Genomic DNA, 27,962 nt, shown 5'->3' with positions numbered 1-27,962 from the left:
TCCGGTCACACGGTCACGGTGCTTTCTGGAAGTATCATCCGCCTGCAGGCCCTGCCCCCACAGCAGGGGTGCCACTTCCGTGAACCGAATCCTAAACACCAGAATAGTCCATGAGAGCGGACGCTCTCTCTTCCTGCTCTCTCTCCGGTCCCGTCCGGGGCCGCTGAAAAGGTCAGCGTCTTTCCCGCTTACCTGCGAGTAGTCAGTCATTCCCTCGTGCTGATTAAAGGCCTGTTTGGGACGCAAACACACACGGAAAGCCCCAGGGGTTTGTGGGTAATGGTTAAAGACAGGGCAGGACCAAATGGGGAGAGAGCCGGGTAACCGGCCAAGTTGAGCACATGCTCAGAGAAAATAAAAACGCAGACTTGAGGGGCGCCTGGGGGGCTCAGTCGGTTAGACGTCTGACTTGGGCTCAGGTCATGATCTCACGGATCGTGGGTTCGGGCCCCGCGTCGGGCTCTGTGCTGACAGCCAGCTCGGAGCCTGGAGCCTGTTTCGGTCCGTGACTCCCTGTCTCTCTGACCCTCCCCCGCTCATGCTCTGTCTCTGTTTCAAAACTAAATAAAAACTATAAAGAAATTTTTATTAAAAACCCGCAGACTTGATTTTGGGTCTCCGTAGCACCTCCGGTCAGGTCTGAGCATGGCATACAGGGACGGGCGCCAGGTGGATGGGGGTCTTCGGGCTCAGGGGCGCTTTCTCTCTGTCCTGTTGTGCTGACCAGGCTCCAGTCCCCGCGCTGGCCGCCCTCTCAGCCCCGGGAGCCCTGTCCTGGCCACGTGGGAGGCCCGTGGGCTTCTGGAAGCTTCTGCGTGTTCCGTGGTGTCTCCCTGCCCATCCCTGCCCAGGAGGCCTGGTGGGGGGCGTGGGGACCGAGGGGCCCAGGAGCCCTGGCCGAGGGCCCGTCCCCCACGCGGGCCAGGCCTGCTCCCCCAGCTGCCCAGTTGCGTCTCCCGCGGATCTGGTTTGGCTTCAGCAGCGCCTTGGCGGCAGGAACCCCATTCACACTCCATCATCGACAGATGACAGCGGGAACGGTGGGAGTTCATTACAGGGACCATGAATTGTTGGAGGTAATTTAGATTACAATTTAAAGTTTAATTTAAAAATCTATCAACAAATGTGAAAGTACTGGAGGAGCGTTTTAAAATGCGCTTTAATCTCGCCGGCACAAATAGCTTCTCGGGGCTCTAAACATCATCACCTGGAAAAACAGTAAAACTTTACTGCATCTTTAATTAAATTACAAACACAAAGGATAATTAACTTTTTTATTTTTATTTTATTCGTGCCATTGTTTCTCCTCCGAGTCAATATCTTCCGGCTGCAGCAGCAGCGGGCTGTTATGAGGAAGTTTACAGCCTCGGGCCCTGACGTGATGCCGGCTGCCTGCAGGGATGGACGTCCCGGCGGGTGGGGCCCTGCGGGCGGGGGGGTGGTCCTTCGGGTGGGGGGGCCTGCGAGTGGGGGGGGCCCTGCGGGGGGTGGTCCTGCGGGTGGGGCCCTGTGGGCGGGGGCCCTGAGGGCAAGGGGTGGTCCTTCGGGTGGCGGGGGCCCTGCGGGGGGGGGTCCCTGCGGGGGGGGCCCTGCGGGCGGGCCCCGCCCCGTGCTCACACCCGAGGAGTGTGCGGCGTGTTTCCCCCAAGCTGGGCCGTGACCCGGCGCTCTGGGTATTAACTCATTCCATCCCCCCAGATGGGGAAACTGAGGCACAGGGAACTCGGGGACCTGCCTGATGTCCCCCAGCTGGTCAGTGCAAGCAGCCATCCCGATGTGCGAGTAGCCACGGCAGGGCCCCTCCCATCACCCTGGCTTTGCGCACGGAGCTGGGGGCCCGAGGCGGGGGCAGGCGGCGCTGTCCCCGGCGCCCTGGACGCGGCGGCCCTGCGGCGCTGGGGTGGGGAGGGGCCTCCGGGAGGGGGGCGGGCCGCGGCGCCCTGCAAGTTCCAGGGCGGCCACCAGGGGGCTCCCTGTAGACGCGGGCGGTCGGCCCGGGGCGCTCTTGGGGGCGTGGGGTCTGGGGTCCCCACCACGCAACCTCGTGCGGGCAGACTTTCCCGGGCAGGGGCGTTCGCAGGGGGAGGATCCGGAGGGAGAGGCGGGGCGAGGGCGGTGGGGGCGGCGGGACCCGGTCCGGGTGGGAGGGGCAGGGAGTGTTCACGGGGACCGGGGACCTTGCCCCTGCTTGTGCGCTGGTCGTGGGGGGCGGGAGAGCCCCCCATCCCTACGCTCCCTGAGCTCTTCTCCGTGTCCCCCTCCCCACTCCCGCTTCCTTCCCTCTTGTTGGGCGGAGGAAGGGGCGTGGCTTCGGCACCTTCCTTACCTGTCTGTGCCCTGTTTTTGGCCTCATCTCCGGGGTTTGGTGGGTCGGGTCCCGACCTTCCAGGGCCGCGCGCGGGCGGCAGGGCGCTCTCCCCGGGGCGCAGCGCAGGCAGGCGAAGCCCGGCCCCCGGGACCGCCCCTCCTCCGGGCTCTCCCACAGCCCGGGCCCCAACTACCCGGTGTCCACCTGAGCTGTCACCGGACCGCGGCGCCGGGGTGGGGGCAGCGCCTAGAACCCCAGGAGGGTTCCTCCGGGGCTTCTGAGCTGTGCCCTGCCACACACACACCGATGTCTACACACACCTTTACGCACCTTCACACACGCCGCCTAAGCCCCTCGCAAGTGTGCGCATTCACGCACACAACTGTACCGTCCCGTCCGCACTGCGGCGCACGTTTGCAGCACTCTCATGCTACAACGCACCCCTGCACGGAGACACACCCCACCGCCTGCTCCCGCCGCACCCCGCCTCCTGACCCTCCAGCCCCACCGTGTTGCGCCCTCACGCACCCGCTTTGCTTGGCGAGCGGGGCTCGGGCTCTGCCTGCAGCTCGGGGCGGGGCTGGGCAAGGGCTGCGGTGGCGGTCCTGCCGCTCTGCTTCCGGGCAGCGTCCCCTCGGCCCTCCCCTGCCCGCTGGCGTGGCGCAGCCCCTGGCGCACAGAGGCGGGGTGCGGGGCGGCGGGCCACTGGGGTATTCAGTTTTAGTGTGGTGGCTGCTTAATTATTGGTTAATCTAGCAATTTAGCATGCTTCATTTAATTCTAATTAGGAGAATTAATAGTCAGGGAATAGCGATTTCAATAGAGTGGCACAAAACAAAACCCAGCCTGGACACGGCCAGCCCGGGGCTGCGTCCTGCCTGTGCAGCGCGCGGGGGCTGGCCCGGGGGAGTTGGGCCCAGAGGGGATGACCTGCAGAGACGCCCGAAGGTCATGGCTGCAGGGAGGGGGGCTCGAGGGGGGCAGGAATTTCTCTGTTGCCTCCTGGCCCAGGACCTGGGAGGGTAGAGGGGTCCATGGACAACCCGGCTGCACCCCGCAGGCAGCACCCCAGGCCGCCCCCCCCCCCCCACCAGGTCTCAGTGCCTCCCTGGGCTGGTGGCGCCTGCGTGTTTGTCTGTTCATCAAGCCGGCTCCCTGACAAGGCCCGACATTGGACAAGACTGTTCCTCTAATTAAGGTGCTAATTGAATTAAATGGCTGTGGTAATGAGCAGATGAGCAGCATAAAAAGTAAAGAGTCAGATAGGCCAATTAACAAGAGCGCAGAGCATAATTATAACATTGGAAATACATGCAGCTGGGCTCCAACATTGTTAATTGTTACCCGGGGATTTATGGTAATTGGCCCCACAACAGGCAGCAGCCAAACCTGCCCGGGCCGGTAATTAAAAAAATGATATTCTACACAAATGCTGGATGGGCTAATTAGGACTTGATTTACATAAAGGACTGGAGGAGGCCCTGCCCCACCTCCCCGCTCGGAGCCACACCGTGGCACAGAGCCCAGGTGAACCCCCAAGTGTCCAGGGCCCCCTCAGCCACTGGGGGCCCTGAGTGCTGCCCAGAGAGGCCACACTCCGAGCTGCACTTCCGAGGCCACCTCCCCCAGCCTGCCCACCGGACCAGCCTGCTGGACAGCTCCCTCTGCTCTGTGCCAGCGCCCCCTCCTGCCCTGACACAGGCCGGCCACCACCCAGGTGGGGAGGACCTCTATCTAGGGCCAGTGGCTTCGCGGCCCTCCGTCAGCCCCAGCCCTGTGTATGGTTCTCCAGGGGGTTCATGGCCACCCTCGAGGGCCAGGCCTGCCCTCCCCTCCTCTCTCGCCGTGCACGCATGGCTGTCCTTGCTGAGTGTCCCCAGTGAGTATGCCTGGGCTTGGGGACATGCCAAGGTCATGGGGCACACAGCCAGTTAGACTAGTCTGCCCTGCGCCTCCCACCCCCCAGCTGGGCTGTGCCCAGCCCTCCATGCTGCCTCCTCCGAGGCTGGTCCCAGCCCCCGCCCTGGGGTAGGATGGAGGTGACCTACACCCTCAGCCAGGGAGGACCAGGGGGGACAGGCAGACAGACAAGGGCTAGAGGGAGGGGGCCGGAGACAGGTGCGGAGGGGAGAATGGGAAGCAGGCGTGAGCCCCCCAAGCCCCGCCCCTGGAAGGCAGGGGGGAAGCGGTACTGCTCAGGCTCCTCCACCATCCAGTCCTGCCCCACCTGCCCTGAGAAGGCCACCCTGCACCCCACGTCAGAGATGGGAGGCGGTCTTCAGAGATGCTGCCCAGGGCCCGTCACCACGGACCCAAGGTCCCCTCCTCTGTGACGCTGCCCCGCGGGACCCACACCGTCCTGGGTGTCTTCCCGAGTGTGGACCCCCGCCCTGGGCACGGGCAGGTCCCAGCCGCTACTGCGCCCCCCCACCCCCCCGCCCGCCACCAGCCGCTCTGTCCACGACTCCTCAGGCAGATTTACCGTGACGTTCACACTCTGAACAGAAAAGCCTGCCTCATTTACAAATGTGATTTCAATTGAGGGTAGTTTTCCAATCTCCTTTCATTTGAGCCCCTTCTCGCGGCACTGATGGCATGATTAGACAGCGCGCACCGCAGCAGACTGGTCAAGCGCGGCCCCGTAAATTGGGAAGGATGTTTTATCAGGCCCCGCCGCCGCCGCCGCAGGCAGCCGTGGGGTGCTCCGGGCTGTCCCCTCAAATCACGGTTATGGAATAATTTAGCCCTCGATTCTCCGCGATTACTGCCGCCACCGATCATGCTGTCACATTCCAAGTGAGCACTTCATCCTGCGTTTATTCATGCCAGATCTGCTTTGCTTTCGTAATGAGCACATATTACCCCAGCACAAAGACGGCCAAGACGTCCGCGGTGATAGATAGACGCGAGATTAAATGAGATCTTTATGACTTCTGCAGCCATCAGTTCTGACTGTGTGATAAGCCGGCCGACTTGGGTCCTGATTTGCTCTTTATTGGCGCTGATATTAGCATGCGCTCACCGGTGCGCGGGCTGATCAAACCCATTTAAGGTGGATCGGGGGATGCGTGCGGGAGAGGCGTGTCAGGCGAGGCTGCGGGTGGCAGACCCCAACCTGCGGGGGACCCTTCCAGCTGCCCCGGGGCTGTCTGGGGGCCAGGCCACTCCGCCTGGGCTTGTTGGGGGGGCCAGCTGCCCGCCCACCCACTCCCTGCCCACCCAGGGGCCCCCAGCTTCCCACTAACACACCTGGAAGATGTTCATTTAGGACCTGAGGACGCCAGGCCACTTCCTGGGAGGGGACAGGAAATGGGCCGCATGGGCCATCCTCCCGCTCCCAAGGGGACAGGTGCGCCCCAGCATCAACCCCAGCCTCCAGCACCACCACCCCAGCCTGCTGTCACAGCTGCCCTGGGTCCCCCAGCACCGTCCTCACCCTCAGTGCCCTCGGGACACCCACCTCTCCTCAGCTGTGGCCTTGGCTGAGGCCCCCCTGCCCCGGGGTCCCGACCCGGACACAGTCCGGTTCTACACGGCGGCCGCATCCTGTATCTGTCCGGTCCCTGCAGTCCTGGGGCTCCAGCTCCTCCCTGAGGGACAGGGTGCCCTGTCCCTCCTGTGGGCGTGTGGGACAGGCCACCGCCACCTGCCGTGGATGAGCGGAGTCGGCCTGCGAAGCTGCCTTTCCAGAGCCTCCCTTGCGCCCTTGCTGGGGATCCAGCCAGCAATGTGTCCATGTTTGTCTGTATCGCACATATTTTCACTTCGTGGATCAAGTCTGTTGAGGCTCCAGGAGGTGATGAATGTCATTGTAGCCAAAGGCCCATGTAGTCTGAGCCTAAGGCAGCTCCCCTCCCCCGCCACCTGCCCTTGACTTCTAGGAGCTCAGCTCCGGCCTGGTGTGCTTTGGGGTAGAGCCGCCCAGCTGCTCTGAGCCTCTGTCACATGCGGCCACCCCCTGCCCCCCTGCCTGTTTGCCCCCCCCCCCGCCCCGGGGCTGCTGCCGCACCTCCCACACTGGCTGTGAGAGCTCGGGGTGGCGTGTGCAAAGGCCAGCTCTCACGTGCGCTGGGTAACAGTGTGCCCTTGGTGGTGCTGAGCCTGGTGCTGGGGCTTGCACTGCCCGGGCAGTCCCTGCCACTCCGCAAGGGCAGGCACCAACCATTGAGCAGACGGGCCGTTTTGGGGGGTGGTAGGGTGGCCAAGGACACGGGGCAGGAGCCGGGCCTGCTGGGCAGGGCAGGGGGGTGGAGAGGGAGCTCGTGGGGCATGACTCTCAGGCCTCAGAGTCCTGGGCATGAAGGGTATGGGTGGGGGCCCTGGTGGGCTTCTCTGAAATGTGCTAGAGCTCACAAGTGGGCCCGCCACAGGGCCCCCCACCCCTGCCCCATGGGGCACCTGGCCGGGCCACTACCCCTGGTAGGAGTGATCTCACCTGACTGTGAGGCCGAGACCAGGCAGGGCCAGGCTGGGCCCCGTGCGGGACCCCGGGCTGACCCTGAGGCTGTCAAGGCCGAGAAGGACCGGGAGAGACCGAGGGCTCAGGAGGACCCTGCGCGGGTCCAGCAGGGGTCCTGGCCAGAGGAACGGCACAGGGGCGCATGGAAAATGCGAGCAAGCCTGGGGTTTACTTGAGGGGAATGTGCTGTGACACACGTGCCTCCTGATGGAGGTGAACCTGGGCAGCTGTGTGGGAACTCTCCCCGCCTTAGCTTTGTGACTTCTGTCTGAATCTAAAATTGTCCCACAATTAAAGTCAGAAAAAAAATCCCTCTGGCTCCAGTGTGGAGTGCCTGCCGAGGGTGCAGGGGGGAAGCAGAGGGAGAGGAGGGGGAGGAGGAAGAGGGGAAGGGGGAGGAGAGAGGGAAGGGGACAGGAAAGGAGGAGAGGAGGGAGAAGGATGGGAGAGGCAGAGTGGGAGGGGAGAGATGTGTTAAAGGCAAGGCCCTCCAGTTTGTGGAAGGCTGCGTGGGTTACGTGTGTGCATGTTGTACGTGTGCGTGTGTGCTTATGTCTACGGTATATTCATGCATGAGTGTATGTGGGGGTGTGGTGTGCTCACGGGTGAGTGTGTACGCGTGTGTTCGCGTGGGAGTGTTACGTGTATGTGTGTCCATGTGCTCGTGTGTGCTCGTGTGTGTTCATACGTGAGTGAGTTTGTACGTGTGCTTGTGTGTCCCTGTGCGCCCATGACTCACACCCGTGCGGAGCCATCCCTGGGCCCACACATGTAGCCGCCTGCTGCCACAGGAACTGTCACACACCTGGGCTCAGGCCCCCAGGGGCAGGCGGGGTCCAACCACCTCGGCTGGTGCTGGGGACCCCATATGGGACTCTGAGGGGGTCTGATTGCCTCCTCTGGCGCTGGGGACCCCCACATTGAAATCTGAGTGTCTGATTGGCTCCTCTGGCGCTGGGGACCCCATATGGGACTCTGAGGGGGTCTGATTGGCTCCTCTGGCGCTGGGGACCCCATATGGGAGTCTGAGGGGGTCTGACTGCCTCCTCTGGCGCTGGGGACCCCCACATTGAAATCTGGGGGTCTGACCACCTCCTCTGGCGCTGGGGACCCCATATGGGAGTCTGAGGGGGTCTGACTGCCTCCTCTGGTGCTGGGGACCCCCACATTGAAATCTGGGGGTCTGACCACCTCCTCTGGCGCTGGGGACCCCCACATTGAAATCTCAACCTCTGGCAGCTTTAAAGCCTGGCAGCAGGCCCCTCTCATGCTCAGGCTGTCCCCATAGGAGTTGGTGGGTGGCCAGGGTCGGGGGCTTCGGGGTCCAGCTGCTCCTTCTCCCCACGCCTCCCCTTCTCTGGGCTCGGGGTTGCACCCACAGGGGTGTACTCAGTGCTTCCCCCATCATCGTGCATAAAAAAAAATAATAAAAACCTATAATACCTCTACTTGCTAATTTAAAAAGAGAGCGGGTGCTTATGAGTACCCCAAGAGCGACACAGGGGCCTGAAGGTAAGTGATGACTGACACTGGGGGGCAGCAGGAAAGGGTACCCCTGGGGGTAATGACAGCGCTTCCCTTTCGAATGCAAATTGCAAACCCCACACTTGCTTAGAACTGCTGCTGCCCTTCCTTTTCATCTTAAATGTGCCTGAAGGCCAGGGTGCTCCTGGAGAGAGGGGCCAGGACAGGGGCCTGCCCCCCACCAGGGGGGCAGGGAGCAGGCAGCTTGGGGTGCGACAGCTTGGGAACAGGGGACTTGGGGGGCCTTGGCTCTGTCAGAGTGCAAGTCCCCAAAGCCTGGGGCAGAGGGGGCAGAGACCCAGCCACCTGTCTGGTCTCAGCAGCACCTGGTGCTTTTAAATAAACATAAATGCCCGTCTCTGAGTCCTTGTTTATTCTGTGTTTATTGAGCACCTGTTGCATACGCGTCTGTCCCAGGAGTGAGCAGAACAGAGGTGGCTGCTGCCTGGGCCCCTGATTGTGCCCCTCCCCGTGCACAGATGCACCCTGCCCTCCGCAAGCTCTCCTGGGGGTCAGGGGGAGTCCCTGGCTGAGGGAGGTGCCCGGCTCTGTGGGGCGGTGTGCACGCTGTGAGTGTGGGAGGGTGGGACATGCAGAGCAGATGTGGGGCCCCTCCACGCCTGCCCTGACCCCCAGGACACCCTGGAGCGAGCCCTGCTGCGGGGCCGGATCCACTGAGGCAGCCCCTCCTCGCGTCCTGGCTCGGGCCCACAGCAGCCACCAGCCTGGCTCTGGGCCGGGTTCACCAGCTGGCCTGGCCAGTGCGGACCCGCTGAGGTGGGCATCAAGCCTGGGGAGTGTGGGAGCGCCCGGGCTCTCGGGGGACAGACGGGAGGGCACGCTCCCCCTCCGCCTCTCCTCCCCTCCCGTGCCCGCCCCGCAGAGCTCAAGGCCTCTGGCTGTGGGGCCGGGTCTTCAACACCCTCCACCAGGGCCCTCCCCTCCCTGACCCCGTCCCCCACCGCCCAGCAAGCCCGTCACCCTGTGAGGCTGGGCACCTGCCTGGGAGGCGAGGGTTGGGGCAGAGGCAGGGGCACCCGCGCCTGCCTCGCACCCCCCTCCCCTGCACACACAGCCCCAGCTTTTGTCTAAAGCTTCCCAGACCTGGTCCAGAGGCCTCTCCGAGGCACCGCTCCCTCCTTTCTCTCTTCCCCCCGCCCCCCTCCCCCACGGGCTGAGCCTTGGGCCCGCCAAGCTCTGTGTGTGCCTCCCTTCCCCGTCCTGCAGCACCCCCTCCTCAGGGCACCCCCGTGACCTGACAGGCACCCACCCCATCGCACACAGCAGCGGGGTGGTCGCTCTGCTCTCGGGGCGCAGGGTCCGTTTCCCTGTCCTCCCAGACCCGAGGCCCCCCCCAGCCGAGGGAAGGGTAGGGCGCTTCTGTCTGAGGCTTGGAGGGCGGAGGGGGCCCAAAGGGACCCCAGGGTGGACAGGGACCCACACGTGAGCGGACAGAGGGGAGCCCTGCCGCTGACCCCGGGGGTGGAAAGGGGCAGGTGCCCGTGGGGGACACACCACCGCGGCTGCGCCCACGTGGGCGGTCGCTGCCCCTGCGGCTGGGCCTGGGGCACGTCCCGTCTGCCGGGCAGGCGCCTCTTGTCCCCCCTACTCCCCGGGGGCCCCTGCCTGGACTCGCAGCGTTTGCAGCGTCTGCTGAGTGACTGAGCCCCGCGTCCTGTGGCCGGGACCCGCCGGACAGCCACGTCCCACACAGCAAGCTCAGGCAGGAGCCCCAGGGATCTGCTGTCATCCACAGGTGCCCTCCTAGCCCGGGCCAGCCATGTGCCCCTTGATCAGGGCCACCGCCCCCGGAGCTGCGTGAGCGCAGGTGGTCGGCAGTGAGCCCTGCTGAGACACCTCTGCGCCGGGTGGGGGGGGGGGGCACCTGGGGGTTAGTGGGAGGGCAGGCTCGCTGTGGGGCAGGCCTTCCCCCAGGGCACAGGGGACCCCCTGACGGTGATGAGTAAGTCTCGAGGCCCCCCATCACCTCCCAGCCACAGCTACAGGAAGGTGGTCCTAAGTGGCTGGGGTGGGGGCTGCTCTCCTGACCCTGGGCCCCCTTTATCCGGCCGATTCTGAGGCTGTGCGTGTCACCAGGCCTGGAGGTCATCTGGGGTCATCGAAGCTGTGGCTTAAAGACTCAGCCCCTGCAGCCTCGGGGGACACCTGAGGACCTTCGGCGGTCCGGGCTCCGCAGTGGAACTGCCCCGGGAGGGGGCCCGCTGGGGAGTTCTCCCGCTCCCCCGGCACCTGGAGGGCCACCCGGCTCTGCTGAGGACCCCTCAGTGGGCGCCCCCGTGCTGCAGACGGAGCCGAAGGCCCGGGGCAAGGTGGCCGTGACTGTGGCCCTGGCCAGAGGCCCCCGGGCCTCCCCCAGACTCCCTGCCAGGAGTCTGGGCAGCAAAGCCTCCCGGACAAACGGCAGCCCTACCAGCGGCGCGCAGCAGGCCCAGGGCAGCACGGCTTGCCGGGCGGTGCAGGAAGCCCCCACCCCCTGCGGCCGCCCCTGGCGCCCGTACCTGGGGTGTCAGCGCGGCCCACGGCCCCAGGCTCAGGCCTCCTGGGGCAAGTCAGCTCTGCCTGACCCCTGGGTCCCGCACACACGCCTCGGCAGTAGGCAAAGCTTTCAGGTTTTAATTCCCCACGGGAGCTCAGTGCCCAGAGCGCCGACTACCATCAGGCGGCTAGAAAATTGAAGGACGCGGCTGCTGCCCCCACCTGTGAAGTGTGGTGGCCCCTGGCTTCTCTCTCCGTCCATTTCCTCTCAAACGACTTCCTGGGAAGTGGACGGTGGATGCGTTTGACAATGGAATGACAGATGGCCACGGCTCACATCGGCTCTGCGCTCAGAGGGGCTGGGGGAGCACCCTCATGCGAGGGAGGAGGAGGAGTCCTGGGCTCTCTGGGCAGAGGGTGGAGCTGAGACCACGGAACGGGTGGCGTGGCCCTGGGGGGTGGGCCCACGGGAGCAGATGCCCGTGAGCGTGCTGTCCCGCTGACACAGGCCCGGGGCGCCAGGACATGGAGAGCCAGCCTGGGCACTGTGGGCCCCCGGACAGCAGGGAGGGGTGCAGAGACCTGGGCCCCCGCTGCCCGCCTGGCCTGGCTCCTGCGCCAGCCCCAGCTGGAGGTCCCTGGGCTGGTCTGTGGCCTCTCTGTGCCCTGGTACCCTCGGCTGTAAAATGGAGCTGCGCTGGCCCTGCCCCGCAGGGCCCCTGAGCGCGAGGACAGCGGCCTGCACGGTGCGGCCTCCCGTGTGCTGGGTGCCCTCTGCTGATGGGTGTGGACCGGCCCTGGCCAGTGGGCAAGACTTCCACCTTAAGGTGTGAATAGCCGAGCCCCCTCCGCCCCCGCTGCCCTGGTGACAAATACTAATGTCTAAATCAGCAGCCCGCCCGCTGGCCCGCTCCCGCTCATGTTCTTTGCTGAAATGTCACCTGTTCCTATCTAACGATTTGCATAATGCAAAGCTTCTCACTCGTAAAATACAGATTAAGAGGGGAAGCGGAGTCATTCTGGAGCCAGGGATCCATTTCAAGGCTCGGGAGGGAGGCCGGCGGCAGCTCTTAACCCTGTCCCTGCCGGCGTGCGCGCTGGGTGTCCCTGCCCAGGCCCTCGCGGGGCCCCTGAGCCGCCGCATCTCGCTGGGCACCCCGTGGCGCCCAAGCTGCCCCGGACCACCTGGGCTGACGGCCTGCTGGGGACGGGGCGTCCTCACTTCTGGGAGCCTGTGGCTTCGGAGGAGAGGGACGGAGGGGCCCGGGCGGGGGCTGCCCAGGCAGACCCTACCTGTGCTGTGGTGCTCACCCCCCAGACTCTGGCTGGAACCGAAGATGGAGGGGTCACCCGGCCCCAGGGCATGGGGAGGGGACAAACCTCCGCTGTCACCAGGGCTTTCTCTGTCGGTCCTCCCGCCCCCAGTAGCCCAACCTGCCTTGTTCTGTGGCCTCAGCAAATTTAAAGCAAATGCCCAGGAGAGGGGCCAGGGGGCTGTGCAGCGGCGACCCCACCCAGCCTCCGTGAGGGGCAACCGCCGGGGCGGCCGCTGTCCATCCCAGAGGAGTGGGTGCCCCGAGGGCCTCTGAAGGGGGCCGAGCTCAGGGGCCTCACCGCCAGGAGGGGGGCCACTGCCCCCAAGTGCAGCCACACCCCCCGAGCGCGGTTCACGTCAAGGTCAGCCTCCCCTCCACCAGTCCCAGCCTGGGCCCCCCACTTCCTCTGTCATCTGCAGACGGGGACGGAGTGTGGCGGGGGAGCCCTACATGCTGGCCGCCTGACCCACAGTGGGGTTGGGGTGCCGTGGAGCCAGAGGACAGGGGTTAGGAGAGGGGGAGGAGCCCTGGCTGAAGCTGGCTCCTGCATCCGGACCACGTATAGATGGGCACGGGGGTGCCCGGGGTGGGGGGCGGAACCTAGGCTGAGCCCCTTGCCCTGGGCTTCACGAGGGAGGAGCGATTTACTCACGGGTTATTGCCCAGGAGAGAGAACCAAAAGCCGAGTCCATCAGCCCCGGCCTGAAGCTGCAGACGGAGCCTCCCCCCTGCCCCAGGTTTCCCCACCTGCAGGCACCCTCTGATCACAGCCTTGTGTAACTGGATCGACGCCCCCCAGCTGCCTGACCCCGCCACGCACTCATTTAGCATTCCCCTCACCCATCATCCAGGGGCCTAAATGGGCTGGGAAGCCTCACCCTGGTGCTCACAGTTACTACCACCACCACCAACTACCACAATCACCACCACCACTACCACCACCACCACCAACACCCTTATTTGCTTCATTCGATGTCATTCGTGGCACTTAGAGCTTCATTTCTATCATCCCATGTAATCTTCACAACCCTGAAGTTAGTGTTTTCACCATCCTCATTCTACAGTCAGGGAAACTGAGGCAAGGAGGGGTCAGCTGGGAGTTGGATGTGGGCATTCTAGGCTGGGGCATTTCCCTATGTAGGGAAGGAGTTACTCACATAAAATTTGGGAGGTGAGCCACTGCAGGAAGCTGGGTCTCATCCTGAGCCTCCACCCAACTGCCCCTGCGCCTGCCCCTTGTCTGGGAATGGGGGGCAGGCAGAGTCAGCGTCCCCAGTACCAGTGGGACAGCGCATCTCCCCTGACCACCTCTCCTCAGCTCCTGGGGGAAATTCAAGACGCCGTCCTGCACCCAGCCAGCTCCTGCTCAGGCAGCACCTGCATCTGTCACCCAGCCCAGCCCAGCCCCTCTGTAGATGCTCCTCCTCAGCAGACACCCTCCTCTGCAGGTGCTCACCCTCTGCAGATACTCCTCTGGAGATACTCCTTCTCACAGATACTCTTCCTCTACAGATACTCCTCCTCCGCAGGTGCTCGTCCTCTGCAGATACTCCTCCTCCGCAGGTGCTCGTCCTCTGCAGATACTCCTCCTCTGCAGATACTCCTTCTCACAGATACTCTTCCTCTACAGATACTCCTCTGCAGAAACTCCTCCTCCGCAGGTGCTCGTCCTCTGCAGATACTCTCTGCTAGCTGCAGATATTCTTCCTCTGCTGATGATGCTTCTCTCCTAGAGGTACCCCCCATAGATAGTCCTCCTCTAGAGAATCTCCTTCTTTATAGGTACCCCTCCTCTGTAGATGCTGTCTTCTATACATGAGACTTCTCCCCTGTCCCACACTAGGGACGGAAGGGGTAATTTTTCTGGATCTGAAGTCTTTCCCAGCACTGTGAGGCTCCAGGCTCTGGCACCTGATGAGCACTGGCATGCACACATGTGACAGCTCACGCCTCTCTGTACCTTGGCCCTAGCGCTCCCTTCCTCATCTGGCCCCTGGGGGGCACATCTGGGACCGCGCTCTAGCCCTGTCCAGGTGTGAGGACCCAAGGCGGTCTCGTCCATCTCGACGGACACCTAACACAACAGCCGCACACCAGGGCTTCAGTGCACCCATGAGTGTCTGGCCAGAGGTTACTGCGTGATCACAGCCGATCTAGTTGCAAGGTGTTGGTTTGTGACAGGAGACTCTCTGCGCTTCCAGCCCAGCTCCAGGACCCCAGGTTCCAGGCTGGGACCCTCATCCGCGTAGAGACCACCTGCAGGAGCAGCCTCGCCAGAGTGCGGTGTCCCCAGCGGGGTTCATGCAGCCGTTTCCGAGTAACTGAGTCACGAGCTGATGGCTCAGAGACCCTCAGGGGACAGGGACTTGGAGCTGCTGCTGGTCTCTGAGCTCGGGTCACATATCCAGGGAGGAAGAGGCCTGGACTTCCCTGCTACAGAGTCTGGGTGGAGCTTTGGCACCACCGCCTTCCTGGCTTCTGAGCTCATCCTTAGGGCACCGTGACCTTGCAGATGGGGTTGGAGCAGCCTCAAGGCTCGGCTGGCCATGAGGACACAGCCCAGGGCTAGGAAGCCCCACGGACCTCAACCAATGGCAGAGCCTAGGAGGCTGATAGCGCTTCTCTGAGCGGGGAGCGGTGTGACCACCAGGCTGGGTCAGGTCTCAGCAGCTCCTCCCACACCCACCCGCTTACTCGCTCACTCACTTATTCACATGTTCTCAGCGGGCACCTTCTGCCTGTGGGACGGGGTGCCAGGGTGGCCCGTGATGACCAAGGCTGCCCGCTGAGAGCCGCTGTCCCGAGGGCTCCGAACTATACACTCAGATGCTCACTGTGAGGCCCGGGGCGTGGGGGCCCTGAGAGCAGCCAAGCATGACCCTTCGTGGGACCTGGGGACTGAGGCCGTGGTCCCCAGGAATTAGGGAGGCCTGGGGCAGGGCAGGGCCTCACACTTGGCACCCGGCAGCTGACCGACCCAGCTGACCGGGGAAGGACGGCGACCGCAGGAGGGGCTTAAGCAGGGAGCGGTCTTTATCTGCAGGCCGCCTCGGCTTCGCTGGGGAGCGGCAGGTGGCGAGCGCCCCTGGCTCCTGGGTCCAGCCCTGCGGCTCCCTGCGCCTCGCCTGCCCTCTGGCCTCCCCAGGCCGCTTCCCACAGGGCCCCCTCTTCGTTCCGTCATCACCCCTCCCCGGCCGCCCGGCCGCACCGCCGGGCTGGTCCTTCTCCAGCTTCAAAAGCCTCGCCTTGTCACTCCTGCCATCCCACCCCTCTGCCCTCCTTCCCTCCCCTCCAAGGAGCTGCCCTGTGCTCTCCCCCCACCCCCTGAGCCTCTCCAGCACCCCCTCAGGACACCTGTGCAGCCACCATGGGCGTCCACACTGTGCAACCCCAGGGGCAGGCCTCAGATCCCAGGTCACACCCCACGTGGGGTCATCTCAGGGCCAGCCCGCCTGACTGACCTCTCCCTCCTGCAAAGGCTGCACCTACCCCCCCAGTCTGCCCTGCCCCCACCTCTGCACCTCCAAGTACCCCAGAGCCAGCCTGAGGGCGTCTGGTCTTGACCCCTCCCTTACCTGTGGGCTCCACAAGGTCATTCCCCTGCCTCCCATCACCCTGCCTGAGGGGGTCACCCTCTGCTGGCTACCTCCCCCCCCAAGCCAGGCGGGGCCCACCCACCGACCCAGACCCAGCCTTGTTCACTGCTGTCGCCTCTCACCAGCCACCTGGGGCAGGACGGCCACACAGTGAGGGCCCTCAACTCCTTGTCCCCTGGGCTGTGGGAGGGACTCCACAGGGCTGGGACCCACAGTCCCTCCCTGGATCGCGCAGCAATGTCTGGGGCTGAATCCTGGGAGCCTAGCTCAAGTCAGCCCAAGTTCTGGGCCCTGGGGTGCCCAAGGGCAGGGAATCTGGGGACCTCGGCAGAGGGTCCAAGGGCTTGAGCAGCCAGGCCCCACCCTTCCCCTCCAGGCCAGGCCACCCTGGTCTGTGGAGGTCCTACCTGCCCTGGGCTAGCCGGGGAGGCCGGGGAGGGGTGGGGCTAGCCCTGAGGGCATCCTGGAGGCGGTGGCCTGGCCAGGCCCTTGCCCAAGGCAGCATTCCTCGCAGCTGCTGATAAAGGCAGCTAATGGCTTTTCGCTAATGAGAAAAGCTGGGCTGATTATGACAAATCGCTGGGAGCAGTGGGCTAAGCAGCGACAGAAGCCCCACTCACCGGGAGGGGCCGCTGCCCCACCCACCCCAGCCCCAGGCCCCCTAACCTCCAGGTGAGGTTACGGGGAGGCAAGGAGCAGGGCAGGGGCAGTTCCTGGAGGTTCTCCGCCCCAGCCCCCAGGACCTGTCCCCACGCTCCCCTATACCCAACCCCCTGGCTCTCTAGTACCTTCTGCCCATAACACGCCCAGCGCCTGGACCCCAGACCCCCAGAACACACCCCTGCCCCACCCCCTGAACCTCAGCATTTCCCCCCGACCCCCTCAGCATCCCCTCAGCCCCCTCCTCTCCAGCCCCTTGCCCAGCTCTGCCCAGCGGCCCATGGCTCCTCCCTGGTGCAGCAGAAGGCACAGCAGAGAGCGCCGGGCTCGGCCTGAGGCGGGGCTGTGGGGGCCGGGCCCGGGGGGACCGGCGGGACGTGCGCGGGCCTGGGGACGGTGGTGGCACACACTCCGTGCCTTGGTTTCCCAGAGGAGCCCTGAGGTGAGGGGCCCGTTCCTTCGCTCCCCACAGATCATGCTTGGGAGACACTCACTGTCCTGAGTCTGGGACCTGGGTCCCCTTTGTCCCTCTTGGCAGCCACCCAACTTGGGGTCAAGGTGGGACACGCAGAGGCAAAGAATTCTGGGGCACCGGCGCCCCAGCTTGGCCACCCCCTCCCCTGGGTGCAGGTCTTCACGTGAAACTTCCCAGGCACAGACTGCCGTCCCTCCTTCCGTCCGTTTACCTGTCCATCTGTACTGAGCCTCTACTGGCCACGGGCTGTGTCCCCAGAACCCGGGTGTGCTGGATGCCCTGCTCCGGGCCCACCCAGGACGCTCCCTCCCCCTCTGCCCTGTCCCTCCCCCACTGTCGCACCTGGTTGGCCCGTGGACACACCTCGCTGTGACCAGCAACAGCTCTGCCACCCGATGCTTCCCTTCCTGACGCCCCTTAGTCCAGCTTCCAGAACCTTCTGCTGTCCGAGCTGTCTCCCTATCTGGGACCCTCCGCTCCACCTGCCACTGGGTGGACCCCAGACCCTGCTTTCCTTCCTGCTACCCCTCCCCCCGCCTGTGGACACCCTCCCTCCTCCTCCGCCCGTGGACACTGGCATTTGGGGAAATGAGAGACCTCGGTGTAGACGGCCTGTTGGGCGTTATTTAAAGGGGTTGAGGGGCCGGGGCGGCCGCGTTGAAGGCCGCGTGAAGAGGTAAGAAAGGCATAATGGGATTTTCCATGCGGAACGACCATCTTATCTCGGCCGCGCGTGTCATCCATTACTGCTAATTACAGCGGCGCGGCCGCGCCTGGAGCCCGGCCGCTCCCCCGGCCGCCGGCCGGGCGGCTCTGTCCCATTGTCCTCTGCCGGCCGCCCCTCTCGACGGGTGGGAAGGGCCCGGGGTCTCCCTATCGTCCCGGAGCAGCAGCAAACGTGGTGGGCACCCCCTTGATAGATGAAGCATGGAAATTAGTTCCAGAGTTTAACTGATAACCGCAGAGCACAGCTACATTCCGTTATGGCAGCCCTAATTGATGAGCTCATTAAGTCCATTATTAGAGAAATTGATTTCAAATAGGCACTTAGAGCGGGTGCAGGAGGCAGGTGGGTGGGGGCAAGGAGGCAGGGGAAGCCACGAAAATACATAATGAGGCAAGTAATTTTATAGGTTTGTTTAATGAAAAGCCTCAACAGCGTGCTCGTGGCCATGTGGGTTTTAAACACTCATTTTATGTACTAATAAAGCTCCTGGTGGTAAGATCCTTCCAGGCCCCGGCCCACCATCCTCCGCGGCCACTCCTAATTAATTAATTAACCCTGCGAGGCGATCAATGAGTTAGTCACGCAGAATCGACACTTGCAGGCCGCCGGCCCGGACTCGTGGGGTGGGGAGGCCCGCAGGCGCCGGGCTTCCGGCGGCAGCTCGCCCTCCAGCCCTGCCCAGCGCCCGGCCCTGGGGACCGTGCGGCCCCGCGGCAGCTGGGCGCTGGGAGCGGGGGCCGCCGTGGGCACCTCCGACGGGCACTGCCGGGGGCACCCTCTGACTACTTACTCCGGCGCGGGCCCCCAGTCCATGCCCCAGTGACCCTAACCCTGACTTGGCCCTGGCCCTTCCTGGTCCTCTGCCCGGCTCCGGACAGGCTCAGACTGGGTGGTCCCTGGGATCCTGACCCCAGCGTCCGCCCCTGCTGCCCCCCAACCCCGCGTGTCCTGAAATAGATGCAGACACACAGACACACCAACACTGCCACGGTCACGTGGACACATTCATGTATGGACGGGAGTACAGAGGTGTGGACATGGAATCCGGGGAATCCCACACGCAAACAGACCGCGTGGGCGTTCAGTAGACACACGTAGACCCCCATGGACACATGGACACGAGCAGGCACGTGACTGCCCTTCCTCCTAGTCAGAGGCTCGCTCAGGCGTGGATTCGGGGCCACGCTGTTTCTCTCCTGCGGCTCTTCCGCAGCAGCTGTTCCTCCTGTCCCTTGTCTGTCCCTCCTGGGTTCAGGGTGGCCCTCGGTCTCCTCCCACCTCAGTCCCACCGTCCCCGCCTCCCAGGCCACAAGTGTGGCCACCCTTCTTCCTCCTGCACCTACGCCCCAGCACCCACGCCTCCAGCACCCACACCCCCGGCACCCACGCCCCAGCACCCACGCCCCCGGCACCCATGCCCCCGGCACCCACGCCCAGCACCCACGCCTCCGGCAGCCATGCCCCAGGACCCACACCCAGCACCCAGGCCCCCAGCACCTGCGCCTCCAGCACCCACGCCCCAGCACCCAGGCCCCCAGCACCCACACCCCAGCTCCCACGCCCCCAGTACCCTGTCATTCCTGCCAGAGTGGGGACCAGGGTAGCCACACGGCAGAGAGGACCTCGGGGACTCTGCTTTCCCCATCCTGCCAGCTGCCTCCCGGGCCACAGGGCTGAACTCCGTGGGGGCCGCGAGGGGGTGGAGGAAGGGCAGGAGGGGCCCTGGGGGACGCGAGAGTCCGGAGGTGACAGATGGCTGCACTGTCCACCCCACTTACCTTCCGTGTGGCGCAGTCCCCCCCTCCGTTGCACCAGCAGGGCACCCTGCCCCTCCCCCACAGGGGTGCCCAGCTGCGAGGGGAAGGCGTGAGCGCCCGGGGCCTCCGCGTCCACTCGGCTCCTGGGCCGTGCCGCCGCCCTTGCGGTGTCTCCCGTGCCCTCGGGGGAGCACCAGGCTTCTCCCGCCACGCGGGGCAGGGCGGCGTTGGCATCACAGCCGTGTGGGTCCCCATGCGCTCTCGGGGCCACTGGGCTGCTTGTGCAGAAGGTGACATCCTGGGCCGGCGCGCCTGCCTGGCTGGTGCCCTGGGGCCGAGAGCAGGGCAGGAGCTGACGGGGGAGCCGTGGCGCCTCAGGACCTGGAGGTGCCCCCCTGAGTTCATGCAGGCATCGCCCGTCTGCCGTCTGCGCCCCTCCTCGGGCCCCGAAGCCGCTGTCTCCTGTGCACACGGCTGTCCCGAGGCTGCCCCAGGGTGTGGCCCTAGGCGCTCCGGCTCAGGCCAGGCCCGGGCTGCCCACCGCAAGCCCCTCTGTGCGCTTTTGTGTCTTAACCCGTGCAAACACAACTGCCATGAGACAGATCCACCCGTCAAAGACGACATTGCCCACCGCGTCCATGCCAGCACCGGCCAAGGGACCGCTGACCCTCAGCTCCCGGGGCCCCAGCCTGACAAGCCAGCAGGTGCAAACCTGCGTTCTGGAGACTCGCCCTGCCCCTCCCCTCCCCGTCACCGCCCCCCACCCCAAGCTCTCTGGGCGTCTCCGCCCCCATGGCGGTGGGAGGCCCTCAGGGTCCTGGGGAAGACCACCCCCTCCAGACCAGCAGCTGCAGGGCCAGTGCCAGGGGGTCCTGCCCATCCTGCCCCCGCCCCCAGCAGACCCCCAGCAAACGAGTCTGCAGGCTGGGAGGGCCCACAGCTGCCCTTCCTCACTGCCAGCCCTCCTGACTTGGTGGCCCAACTGAAGAAAGACCCATTAAACATGCCCGCGTCAAACACGCCCCCTGAGTGCACTTTACTTTGTGAAAGAGCCGCTGCCCGTTCCCCTCACGTCCCCCTCAGCGAGTCTGTGGGTGTCCGGACAAAGGCCCTCCTCCCGGTGCTGGCCTGGCCGGCGACAGGGGTGAGAGCCAGCCGAGGGGTCAGGGCGGGTCCGGGGGGACCCGCCGCCCAGCTGGCAGGAGGGCCCACTCCATGTGCCCGAGTCCTGGGGACGCTGTGGACACCAGACAGATGACAGAAAAGCGATTTACAATTTGGCTGTTCTATTTCCAATTAAACAGCGACATTAGTTAATATGCAAGGCTGAGGAGCTCAGGCGGAGATAATGTGGAGATAGCTCCATAAAACTGCGCCAGGAACAAATAATTTTGCACAAATTTGCAAACAGCACGGTTTTTGTAAATAACCACAATCTTTCTGCTGGCCCCACTGCCGATTATGCATTTTTCCTTCATGATAATTTAATGACGATCTAATTTACCTATTGTCGCCGGGTCTCGGGTGCAGCCAACGTGATTGTCCAATTTAGTCCCAAATCTGTCCTGATGGCGTTAATTCATATTGACCAAGTGTTTACAGACTGGGCTTTTCCCCTCGCTGTGCGGACGGCGAACTCCACTCACGAGCCCGTTGGCACGGGTCCCGCGGAGCCCGCCGGCCGGCCTGCTGCGCCCTGGACGCTGCACGCGGGCCGGGGAGCCGCTGGGGGTCCAGGGAGGGGCGACACGGGACAGCAGGGCCAGGCCCGGCCCGGCTGAACGGAGCCTCACGGCGCCAGGAGGGGGAGGAGGGCCGGCCGGAGGGCGGCACCAGCAGCCAGAGCTTAGCTCTTCCGCAGATGGGCCAACAGGGCCCTGCCCCCGGGTCTTGCAGGGATTCAAAGGCGTCGTCGCTGTGAGGGACCGGATGCCAGCCTGTCACTCGCGTGCAGAGACCCCTCCCCCAACCAACCCGGCTGTGCTGTCCTCACGGGCACTGCCACTGTGTGAAGTGACTCTGCTCCTTCTTCTGTTTGCTTGTGTGCTCGCCTGTCTCCCTGCTAGCGGCCACCGCGGGGCCGGTGGCGGCCTGTTTGTCGCAGGCTGGCGGGGCCGGGCTAGAGCCGGCGTAGAATGCGCGCACGGTTCCTGCGTTGTACCTTTGTCGCCCTGACACCCCGCACGCCGGGAGGCTCTTGGGCCAGAGCCTGGTTCCTGGTCATAAGTGCTGCTTCCTCCTCTTCATTTCCTCTTTCAAGCCCCCCACGGTTTGCCAAGGGATTGGAAGGGGAGGGGCACTGAGCGGGGCGGAACCCAGAACTGCCGCGCAGCAAGGGTGGGACCCCGGGCGGACCTCGGGATGGCAGTTCCCGTGGGCGGGGCGGGCCCTGTGCTCACGCAGCCACCCAGCATCTGGTGGTCGTGGAGTCAGGGTCAGGCTCAGGGTCTGGCGGACCGACGGTCGGCTGGGTGGGGGGTGAGCTGATGCTGGCCAGCGGCCTGCGGGGTGCTGGCTGCGGGTTTGGCGTAGGTGGAAGGGTGGTCTAGGGTCGGATGGTCGGGGGTGGGCTGTGGGCGGTGGCTGGGTGAATAGGCAGACAATGGGTGAGTAGTGGCTGGATGGGTGGCCGGCTGGGGGGTGGGGGATTTGGGTGGGAAGGGGGTACACGGGTGGGTAGTTGGAGGGACGTGAGGGGGTGGGTGCATATTGGGTGGGAGAGTGGGTGGGTGAACGGGAGATCGGTGGGTAGAACGTGTGGGGGCGCTTGGCGGAGGCTGGTCCTGCCACAGCAGAGCATGTGGCCCTAGGGGGCCGGCTGCAGGGGTGGGTGGAACAGAGGCGTGGGATGGAAGTAGGGAGCCAGGCGGTGGGGTGGTCGCGGAGTCCCCGAGTCCCCGTTACTGGTAGGGGGGTCTGAGTCAGGAGCTGTGGGTGGGTCGGGGAGAGGCCTGGCAGCTGAGGGAGCGGGCCTGCCCAGGGTGAGGGAAGGCTTCCTGGAGGAGGAGGTGCTGGGCATCTATGTAGATGGGAGTTGGAGGCCTGTGGATCTGGGAGGGGGGAGCGCATATACTGTCTGCCCCACCCCCGCTGTGTGTCTGAGCGAGAGGCCGCGTGCGCAGCGGATTCGGTGGAGGAGGGACCAGTGGAGAACGGGGTGCACACCGGGGCTGGCAGACCCTGGTTCTCTGCTGGCGGCAGCAACCCGGACCCGCCGGGGCCTTTGCAGATGGTGCTCCCGCTGGCCATCCCTGCCCCGAGGCCAGCTGGCCGGCCTGCTCCTCCAGCGTGCGGGAGACGCGTGGGAGTGGGGTGGCCGTCCGAGGCGACTCAGAGAGGCGGCTGGGCCTTCCTCCTCCACGCTCAGCAGGCAGACGGCGCGGTGCCAGCGCGGACGAGCCGAGGGAGCCCGTCCAGGGTCGCCCTTACGTCGGACGCCCTCAGCCCCGGCCGGGGGAGCGCTCTCGCCTCCGCTCCCCCTGCCCAGAGGTGGGGGGAAGGGGGGGTTAAGCCCCCCCAACCTGGCAGAGCCTCCCAGCCTCTGCCCTGAGCCGCTTCCTCCTGCTAAAAAGAGCTAGATTTTTCTGCTATTTGTGCGGCTTTTAATCCATAGGAAGTGAATTTTCCACTCATATATTAGTTTATTTTATATTTTCAAATTGATTCGACTATACATTGATTTCCTGTTGTGGGTATTGTGTCCCGGGCAAGGATTACGCGTGTAGAAGTGGGGGCTTGTGGCTCATAAAGGTTGCTCTGCACTGGAGAGCTCTTATCTTGAAAAGGGAAAGTCCAATTTTATTGAAACAGCTAAAACCCCACTTAATTGAATTTTTTTTCCTCTAAGATGTACAAGCTTAGAGACTTTTGCTTTCCAATTCAGCTCAGGCTCTGTGGTGTTTAAATTTCCAAACCCATAAAGACCTTTATGAAAAGGACCCTGCAAATGTTGTATTTCTGAGCGTATTTCTGAGCCGGCGCCCCGTCATGCAGCCCCAGGTGGGAGCAGTGAAATATCAATATTCTGTTGGACATCTTTTGATCGCACGCCTTTCATGCCTATTTAACGCGGCCCTGCGGAAAAGGCTCCGGCCCCGCGCCCTGAAAGTCGCACCTCGAAGGCCTGGCCGGTCTGCCAGGGGGCCCAGCAGCTGGGCTGGGACGCTCCGGGCCCCAGGCGGAGCCGGAGAGGTCGCCTGCTGAGCGCCGCCTCCTCCCTCGGCCTCCGGGCCGCGCGGGGCACCGGCCTCACCTGGGCCTCCTCAACGGGGCGGGCGGTCCTCATCCCTCTAGGAGCGGCCCTGGCGCCCGGCCCCCTGCCCGTGCCCTGGGCGCCCGCCACCCTCCGGGAGGGGAGAGGATGGGCGGCCAGGCAGGCGGCGACCCCGCCCCTGCCGCTTGCAGACCAGGCTGCTCCCGTCCTCAGGCCGCCAGCGCTGCCTACACCCTGGGCAGGGGTGCGGTGAGCACGTCCTGGTGCCAGGAAGGGCCCGTCCGCACCTGCTGTCCTCCCCTGCCCCGGACCTGAACCCCGCGGCTGCCAGCCTCAGGTGGGTGCTACGGATGGGTCTGGGGTGTCCGCTGGGTGAGTCTGGAGGACCCTCCGTCTGGGGGGCATCTGCTGGGTGAGGCCACATCCTCAACCCTGTTCTCATCCCTGGCTGCCCCCTGGCCCCGCAGCCCAGCCTGGAGGCCACACACATGGGCTGGACGCAGTGCGCTCACATGTGTGCGCTCACATGCTCAGGCTCACGTGTGTGCTCATCTGTATGTGCTCACATGCACGGGCTCGTGCGTGTGCTCACACTCACGGGCTCACGTGTGTGTGCTCACATGCGCAGGCTGGTGTGTGTACTCACACTCATGGGCTCACATGTATGTGCTCACATGCCTGTGCTCACGTGTATGTGCTCACACGCACGGGCCCATCCCTCCTCCACCATCTGCTCAGACAGGCTCTGCGTTCCTGTCAGCTGCCTTTGTCCTGCTCAGCCCACATATGACCCTCGCAGCTCCTACTGACCCTTACCCACTTCTGCTAACCAGGGGCTTAAGCAAAGCACCTGGGGGCCAGGTGGGGCCCCTGGGGGCCTAGGGAAGCCCCCACCTGGCCTTGGAGTTTCTAGACGCTCAGCCCAGCCACGCCCCTTGGGGACGCCCCCATGCACTATTGGAGCTCCCAGACCCTCCATTCCCTTTGTGGGGTTCCGAGACCGCATGCCGCTGGGGCAGGCGGGGGCCTAGGCCTGCCTCCCGTCTGGTGCCCTGTTCCCAGCCTCAGTTTCCCCAACAGCACAGGGGCCTCCACTGTACTTCTGCTCCCCACTGGATTGGTGGTCTGAAGCCCAGCCGGGGCAGAGGGCTCTGAGGGGGCTTCCCCTCGGGGCCGGAGATTCCACAGGCTGCACCGGCCTCAAGGGAGTGGACCCCCAGCTCCGGGACCCTCAGCTTCCACGGACGCCCCACCCTGCCTCCGGGGACCCTCAGCCTCCTGTCCCCCATGGCCTCGGGGGGGCGGCCGGATTGTGCCAGGCTCCGTGACCTGGTGGCAGTTCTGCGGGGGCCTGGGGAGCATCCGTCCCCTGGGAGGCTGGCGGGGCGGGGCGGGCCTCTCCTGTGACACGGGAGGCTCACGCTTGGCCGCGCCCTGACTGTTATCTGATGCCTCTTCACGCACAGCTGCACAGACGACAGTTTAACGGCGCTCTGGAACGGGGCTACCCTGTATCTCTATCCCGTGAAATGGCTAATGGTGATAAGGAAAGGAAAAAACAAAGCGGCCCTCGGTCATCACGAGGCCCCCGCCCACCCTGCTGCTTAGCACACGCTGCCGCTGCTGCCTGCAATTATTTCCTCAGCTCACTGGAGCTTCCAGAGAGTTCTCTGAGCCGGGCCGCTCTGCCGAGAGCTCAGAGTGTTGCTGAGCAGGGACAGAAGTCGGGGTGCTGGGACCCTGCCCCAAGAGGCATGGGACTGGGTCGGGGCACCGGCCAGACCACCGGGGAGAGCCTGTGGCCCCTGACACCCGCGGGGTGGGTGTCGGCCTCGCACCCAACAGAGGCGTCAGGACAGGTAAAATTTGCAGCAAAAGTCTTCAGTGTCCCCAGATGGGCACAAGCCACAGACCCAGCCGCAGGCCCCAGGACCGGAGAGGCCCCGCAGGGGGCGAGTGCGGGGTGGCCCCGGCGGGATGCTGGGGGGAGTCTGGATTTTCCATTCTCTGAACCACATGCTCCAGCAGTGAGTTCCATCCATTCATTCATGTCCATTCATTCGTGCAGCAGACGTCTTCTTGGTGACCCTGGGTCTCTGCCCGAGGTGTCCCCGATACTGGAGGACACAGACGGGAAGGTCACACGGGCAGAGTGACCACGCCAGGGCCGGCGGAGCTCGAGGCAGGGGCAGTCGGCTCAGGGCCACCGCCGGCCAGGCAGCAGAGGCAGCGGGTGCTGGCTGGCCCGCGGGCCGCACCGGCGCCCCTCTCCCCTGGCAAACCCCACACCGCCTCTTCCGCCCTTCTCGCCCTCCCCGAAAATGACTACTGTCCAAATGTCCAGCAACCCCGCCCGGCTGCCCGACACCCTCCTCCTGCCTCCTCTGCCGTCCGGGGCCTCCCTGTCTGGCTCGTCACTCCTGAGGCCGGGGCCCTGCAGGGTGGGCCTGTCCGGCGACTCGCATCCGGGGACCACGGGGACCAGGGTTGGGGGCTCTACCTGTGCCTCAGGCCTGGGTGTGGCCCTCGGGCTTTCTGCAGCCATAGGCCTCAAGGGCAGGGTCGGTTGGCCAGTGGGAGGCCTGGTGCGGCCAGTGAGGGCGGAGACCTGGCTCTGCCCCCTGCCGGCTGCTGGCAGTGTGGCTCCGGCAGTGGGAGGCCTCAGGAAGAGCCTGGCCTCTCCCCTGCTCCCCACACCGCAAACCCTAGGCCTCACCTGATCGTGAGGTTTGGGTCGTGGGCAGCTCACGCCCAGGAGCACCCTGAGGGCAGGAGCGCCCACAGAACAACCAGGCGTGGCGACCCCCAGCGGCTGGTGGCAGGCCTGCCGGGAGGGAGGAAATGGTGGCTCGGGGACCCCCCTCCCCCCCCCGCCGCAGGGAGCCGGTTACTGCAGTGCCCGGCGTGTCCAGCAGGGGCAGGGCAGGTGGCCGCACAGAGTCCGGTGTCCGCGCCCATCCCCGCCGGCCAGGCGGCCACAGTGCATTCTAATAGCAGAGCGTGATTCCGGAGCAGCGGGAAGAGAAAGGGAGAAGCCTATGAATTATTACAAATGCACTCAATCTCCACGGCCGCGCGGCCAGCCCAGCCTGGAAAGCCGTTTCTTCTCGTGTTTAAGTTAGCGTGGAAGATGAAATAGTCACAGAGACACACTGGCCACTCGAACCTGTTACTGCTGGCTGTGAGCGCCTATAAATACTTTTCTGATTTATAACCTCGCTCTGCTTTATAAATGGAAAACCAGAAACGCCTTCAAGAGCAGCTCTCGAAGCCCATGCTTGTCTGCGTGTCCACTCGAGGACGTGAATGCCAACACCGGGGAGGCCGCCTTGGCCGTGCCCAGCCCCTGCAGCCCACGGGCACCAGGCCTCCGCCTGGCGCCTCAGTCAGGTTTGGGTTCTGTGCCTGATGGCCCAGGTGGATGGGGTTCCCGGGCGTGGGGCGTTCAGGGCTGAGAGCAGGGTGCGTTTTCCCCCGAAGGCAGTGACGTGGGCGGGGGTACAAACATCGATCGGATCAGCCCAGCCGTCCATGGGCCTGTGCCCCAGGCCGGAGGCTACCCCAAGGCCCCCGGCCACCAGCCCCCTCCCTGCCCCCATCACCTGGGTTGCTGACTGCGGCTGGCCAGGTGCTCACACACAGCAGCACCGCTTTGGTGCTCACCCGGGCCAGGTGGCCTAGAGCCTTCCCTGAAAGCTGGGCGGTGGTGCAACCCCAGGGCCGCGCGTCAGTGAGTGAGTCCATGCCGTCCGCCCGCGGCGTCCAGGAGAGTGAGAACATGGGGTCCGCCCGCAGCGTCCAGGCTCAGCCTGGACCAGACAGAGCTGAAACGTCAGCCACTGCGAATATTGCAGTAACCTGCTGTGATGGGGAAACCGAGTCTCATGGAGGCTAAGCTACTTATCCCAAGTCTCGCAGGGACTATGAAGGGGGCCAGCACCACCCAGGAGCCACCCAGAGCCTCCCAACCTCTCCCCCGTGGCCGTTTTTCAGGACGTCAAGGATTTGCAGGAAACCACATTTGGGGGTAAAGAAAAGGCTTGAGGAGGTGCCCTCGGTGTGGGATTTGCTCTGTAAAGTTTTGAATCATCTAGAGAATATGAACTTCTTGATGAAAGGCACGATTCTGTGTTATGAACCAGAAAGTGATGGGCGATCAGACCAGGGAGCAGGGTCGAGGGACCTCCCTACTGCCCCCGCGGCCCCTGCTGCTGCTCCCGGGAATCTGTCCGAACAAACAGGCCGCGGGGCACTGGGCCCCTGCGGCATCAGGACCCTGCGACACACCCCCCCCCCCCCCCCCGCCGTCTGCAGAGCAGGGCACATTGGTCCTGGAGACAATTTTATCCAAACAGTGGGCTCGGCCTTGGCCGTGGAGGGCTGAGCCCTGCTGCATGCTGTCTGCAGTCAAGGCCGCTCTGCTCGCACCGC

At 64.6% G+C, this 27,962-nt stretch overlaps 1 protein-coding gene across 1 annotated transcript; it reads right to left on the bottom strand.

The window, feature by feature from the left end:
• Positions 1-1,285: 1,285 nt before the first annotated feature.
• On the bottom strand, positions 1,286-22,567 carry LOC120226758 (collagen alpha-1(I) chain-like). Its single transcript, XM_039224925.1, has 16 exons — positions 22,484-22,567; positions 21,776-21,888; positions 20,965-21,043; positions 20,391-20,555; positions 19,340-19,646; positions 19,132-19,283; positions 18,144-18,323; positions 14,064-14,177; positions 10,723-10,810; positions 10,466-10,591; positions 6,744-6,882; positions 6,372-6,535; positions 2,837-2,977; positions 2,327-2,554; positions 1,826-1,973; positions 1,286-1,424 (listed from the first exon to the last, which is right to left on the bottom strand). Exons 1-16 carry the CDS (start codon positions 22,565-22,567, stop codon positions 1,286-1,288), a joined length of 2,367 nt encoding a protein of 788 aa, XP_039080856.1.
• Positions 22,568-27,962: the final 5,395 nt, after the last annotated feature.

This window comes from Hyaena hyaena, unplaced genomic scaffold (assembly GCF_003009895.1).
Source record: "Hyaena hyaena isolate Hyena2069 unplaced genomic scaffold, ASM300989v1 scaffold_1827, whole genome shotgun sequence".
NCBI lineage: Eukaryota > Metazoa > Chordata > Mammalia > Carnivora > Hyaenidae > Hyaena > Hyaena hyaena.
Note: the sequence above shows the minus strand (reverse complement) of the source record. Positions and strands in the feature narration are given on the sequence as shown.

Excerpts from the sequence above, each read along its gene's own strand:
- LOC120226758 (XM_039224925.1), bottom strand. The coding sequence starts at position 22,567 with ATGGCCAGCGGGAGCACCATCTGCAAAGGCCCCGGCGGGTCCGGGTTG. Across the intron at positions 10,811-14,063 it reads AAGGGAGCGCTAGGGCCAAG|GTACGGGCGCCAGGGGCGGC; the intron begins GTACAGAGAGGC and ends CTGACACCCCAG. Across the intron at positions 2,978-6,371 it reads CACACTGTTACCCAGCGCAC|GGGCTGCGCCACGCCAGCGG; the intron begins GTGAGAGCTGGC and ends TCTGTGCGCCAG.